General features: G+C 37.9%; 1 protein-coding gene across 1 annotated transcript; it reads left to right on the plus strand.

Annotated features, from left to right (window-relative positions):
* Window positions 1-484: 484 nt before the first annotated feature.
* Window positions 485-1,414, plus strand: LOC308508636 (olfactory receptor 7A17-like; the record flags this gene model as incomplete). Its single annotated transcript, XM_081075627.1, has 1 exon — window positions 485-1,414. One exon carries the CDS (start codon window positions 485-487, stop codon window positions 1,412-1,414), a length of 930 nt encoding a protein of 309 aa, XP_080931753.1.
* Between the last annotated feature and the right edge of the window lie 3,565 nt (window positions 1,415-4,979).

Below are 4,979 nucleotides of genomic sequence, written 5' to 3' on the forward strand. Positions count from 1 at the left end.
TTCAAATGTCACCTTGTTTGCAGGACTTGACTAAATGCCTTTGAAAAAGAAAACTAGTCGCTACTTTGTTTTATACATGCTTTCCTTATCTTCATATGGTCTGTCACCATATGAAATGTTATATATTTTTATTAGTGGCTTGCATATGTTTTTTCCTTCATTGACTTGTATGAACTTCTGATTTTCAGCACTTCAATACTCACAGACTAGACAGTACCTAAAACATGGTGAGCAGTCAATTTATATTCCTGAAATACATGAAAATTTCTCATGAAAACAGTAGAAAACATCACACCTTTGGAAAGAAGGAGAACGGACAAAAATTCCTAATCTGAGGAAACCCTAGAAGGAACATGATCGATACAAAAATACTGAAATTAATCACTTGGCTGCAAAATATAAATTGTAGCATCAGAGCATCTGAGTAAAGTCTCTTTGAAAATTACTCATGTGATTCTCCTGTCTTGGAAGTCACGTCTTCCTCATGGAAGCAGAGAATCTTACAAGAGTTTCAGAATTTGTCCTCCTGGGACTTTCAGAGGAGCCAGACCTGCAGCCCCTCCTCTTTGGGCTTTTCCTCTCCATGTACCTGATCACTGTGTTAGGAAACCTGCTCATCGTCGTGGCCGTCAGCTCAGACTCCCACCTGCACACGCCCATGTACTTCTTCCTCTCCAACCTGTCCTTTGTGGACATCTGTTTCACCTCCACCACCGTCCCCAAGATGCTGGTGAACATCCAAACACAGAGCAAAGTGATAACCTATGAAGGCTGCATCTCGCAGATGTACTTTTTTATACTCTTTGCAGAGTTGGATAACTTCCTCCTGACCGTGATGGCCTATGACCGCTTTGTGGCCATCTGTCACCCCCTGCACTACTCGGTCATCATGCACCCCCGGCTCTGTGGACTGTTGGTTCTGGTGTCCTGGATCATGAGTGTCCCTATTTCCTTGTTAAATAGCTTAATGGTGCTGAGACTGTCTTTCTGTGCAGACTTGCAAATCCCCCATTTTTTCTGTGAACTAATCCAGATAATCCAACTTGCCTGTTCTGATAACTTTGTTAATAACCTGGTGTTGTATTTTGTAGCTGTGCTGCTGAGTGGTGGTCCTGTGGCTGCAATCCTTTACTCTTACTCCAAGATCATTTCCTGCATACGTGCAATGTCATCGGCTCAGGGGAAGTATAAAGCATTTTCTACCTGTGCGTCTCACCTCTCGGTTGTCTCCTTATTTTATTTAACAGGCCTGGGAGTGTACCTCAGCTCTCCTGCTTCCCACAATACACACTCCAGTGCTACAGCCTCGGTCCTGTACACAGTGGTCACACCCATGCTGAACCCCTTCATCTACAGTCTCAGGAATAAAGATATAAAGGGGGCTCTGAAAAGATCCTTTGGGATGACAGTATAAAAGGGACAATTGTCCTGAGACTTAAACAGTAACCTTGATTTCATGGCTCCAAGTCTAAAACCAGACATTGTGATTCTTTAATGAGATTGTGTTTGTTCTTCTTTTGTTTATAATCTGGAATTTTCTTTTCTTTGAGTTCAACTTCTGTATATGACTTTTAAAATTATTTATTTATTTATATTATAGTTGACTTCAATGTTATTTTACATTAGTTTCAGGTTTACGCCGTAGTGGTTAGACATTTGTATAATTTATGTAGTGATCTCCCCATTTGTCTAGTACCCACCTGGAACTATATATAGTTGCTGCAATATTATTTTTATGCTGTGACTATATACAATATTCTCTATGCTGTGCTTTACATCCCTGTGTCTATTGTGTAAATATCAATTTGTATTTCTTAATCCCTGCACTTTCTTTACACAGCCCCACAACCCTCACCTTTCTGGCAACCATCACTTTGTTCTCTGTAAATATGACTCTATTTTTGTTTTGTTTATTTTTCTCTTTACATTCCACGTATAAGCGAGATCATATGGTATTTGTGATTCTCTGTTTGACTGTTTTACTTAGCATAATACCCTCAGGTCCATCTATGTTGTCACAAATGGTAAGATTTCTTTTTTTTTTTATGACCACGTAATAATCCATTGTATATATGTACCATATCTTCTATATCCAGTCGCAACAGATGAGCACTTAGGTTGCGTACATATTGGCTTATGTAAATAGTGTTGCAGTGAACATAGGGGTTCATATAACTGTCCTAATTAGTGTTTTGGTTTTCTTTGAATCAATGCTCAGCAGTGGAATTGCTGTGGTCCATACTGGCTGCACCAATTTGCAATCCCACCGACAGTACATGAGAGTTCCTTTTTTCTCCACGTCCTCACCAGCACTTGTTGCTTATTGATGTACAACAGCCATTCTGACACGTGTGAGTTGATATCTCATTGTGGTTTTAATTTGATGATTAGTGACCTTGAACATCGTTTTATATTCCTATTGGCCATTAGTATGTCCTCTTTGTAGAAATGTGTAGTCAGGTCGTCTGCCCTTTTTAAATGAGATGGGTTGTTGTTTTGAGTTTGAGTTGTGTAAGTTGTGTAAGTTCTTTATATTTTTGGGATATAACCCTAATCTGATGTATATTTAGCTAATGTCTAGTCCCAATCAGTAAGTTGTCTTTTCTTTTTGTTGATGGTTTTCAATGCGGTACAAAGAGCTTTTAGTTGGATGTAGTTCCACTTGTTTATTTTTTGTTTTGTTTCCCCTGCCTAAGGAGATATATCAGAAAACAAATATTACTAAGAGCAATGTCAGAGAATTTACTGCCTATGTTTTCTTCTAGGAGTTTTATGGTTGCAAGTCTTACATTTAAACCTTTCATCTATTTTGAGTTTAACTAGTGTATGGTGTAAGAACGTGTTCCAGTTTCATATTTTCCCATGTATGTAAGTTTTTCAACACCATTTATTGCAGAGACTGTCTTTACTTCACTGTATATTCTTGCCTCACTTTCATAGACAAACAATCATGTAAGTGTGGGTTCATTTCTTACCTCTTTGTTCTATTCCATTGAATTATGTGTCCTTTGAATGAGGGAAGATTTTTGCAAACAGTGCCTCCGATAAGGGGCTAATATCCAAAATATACAAGGAACTCTTGCAACTCAACCAACATAAAAACAAACAACCCAATTGAAAGATGGGCAGAGGACCAGAAGTGACATTTCTCCAAAGAGGACATACAAATGGCAAATAGACATATGAAAAAATGCTCAACATCACTAATCATCAGAGAAATGAAAATAAAAACCACAAGGAGATATCACCTCACCCCAGTCAGAATGGCTGTCATCAACAAGACAAATAGTAACAAGTGTTGGAGAGGCTGTGGAGAAAAAGGAACCCTGATGCACTGTTGGTGGGAATGCAGACTGATGCAGCCGTTATGGAAGGCAGTGTGGAGGTTCCTCAAAAAATTACGAATAGAATTACCATATGACCCAGCAATCCCTCCCCTGGGTATCTACCTAAAAAAATCTGAAAACATTTATCCATAAAGACACGTGTGCTCCAATGTTCACTGCAGCTTTATTTATGGTGGCCAAGACATGGAAAAAACCAAAATGTCCTTCGATAGATGAATGGATAAAGAAGTTGTGTTATATATACACCGTGGAATACCATTTGGCGGTGAGAAAAGATGAAATAGGTCCATTTGTGACAACATGGATGGATCTTGAGAATATAATGCTAAGAGAAATAAGTCAGACAGAAAAAGCAGAGAACCATATGATTTCACAGATATGTGGTATATAAACCCAAAACAACAAAAGAACAAGACAAACAAATGAGAAACAAAAACTCATAGACACAGACAATAGTTTAATGGTTACCAGAGGGCAAGGGGGGGAGGGAGTGGTAGATGAATGTAAAGGGGATCAAATATATGGTGATGGGAGGAGAACTGACTCTGGGAAGTGAACACACAATGGGATTTATAGATGATGTAATACAGAATTGTACACCTGAAATTTATGTAACTTTACCAACAATTGTCACCCCAATAAACATTAATTTAAAAAAAAGAATTATGTGTCCTTTTTCATGCCCATACCATGCTGTTTTCATTACTGTAGCCTTGTAGTACAGCTTGATATCAGGTAACATGATATCTCCAACTTGGTTCTTTGTCAAGAGTGCTGTGGTTATTCATGGTCTTTTGTGGTCCCATATCAATTTTAAGATTTTTCTAGTCCTTGAAAAATGCAAAGTTAATATTTAGAAATCAGTTGAATTTTTATATACTAATACTGAAACATAAGTAAGAGAAATAAAGAAAACAATCTCATTTATAATATCATCAAAAAAATAACTTGGAATAAATTTGACCAAGGAGGGAATAGACCTATCCATAGAAAACTACATGACACTGAAAAGAAATTGAAGAAGATACAATAAATGGAAGCCTATACTGTGGTGTCGGAGAGGAGAAATTAACATCATTAAAATGTGCACACTACCCAAAGCAATCTGTTGACTTAATGCAATCCCTATCAAAACACCAAAAATCATCCAAGTACATTTGGAGATGTAATTGGCTTTATTAAGTGATTTGTGAATGAAGCAGTATCCCTTCCAGCAACCAGAAGGGAACAGCCAGTGGTTGTATCAAATGGAAGGTTTTTGATGAAGAAGGGTGAATGAAGCAGTATCTAAGCACCCTGGCACGAGGAGCTATTAACAAAAGAAAATAAAAGATTAATTTTAGACCTGGGTTTGCTTGGGAGGAGGAAGGGAACTGCAAGGTGTTTTATCCTACAGATTCCTTCTTCCTTCCATGGGGGATGTAGAGGGCCCTTGTGACCAGTACTTTCACAGAAAATTCCAGACTGTTGATTAAGATTACATTTCTAATAGAGGTTGAAACTGCCATTAGGTCCCATATTTAATCTAAGTTTGGCTTCATGGGTTTTTACCACCAGTGATGCCATTTTGGGCCTGTGATTTTCTCTTTAACTGTAGTATGGACACTTTAACAACATCAATTCTTCCAAAAA

Source organism: Rhinolophus hipposideros, assembly GCF_964194185.1.
Source record: "Rhinolophus hipposideros genome assembly, chromosome: 16".
NCBI lineage: Eukaryota > Metazoa > Chordata > Mammalia > Chiroptera > Rhinolophidae > Rhinolophus > Rhinolophus hipposideros.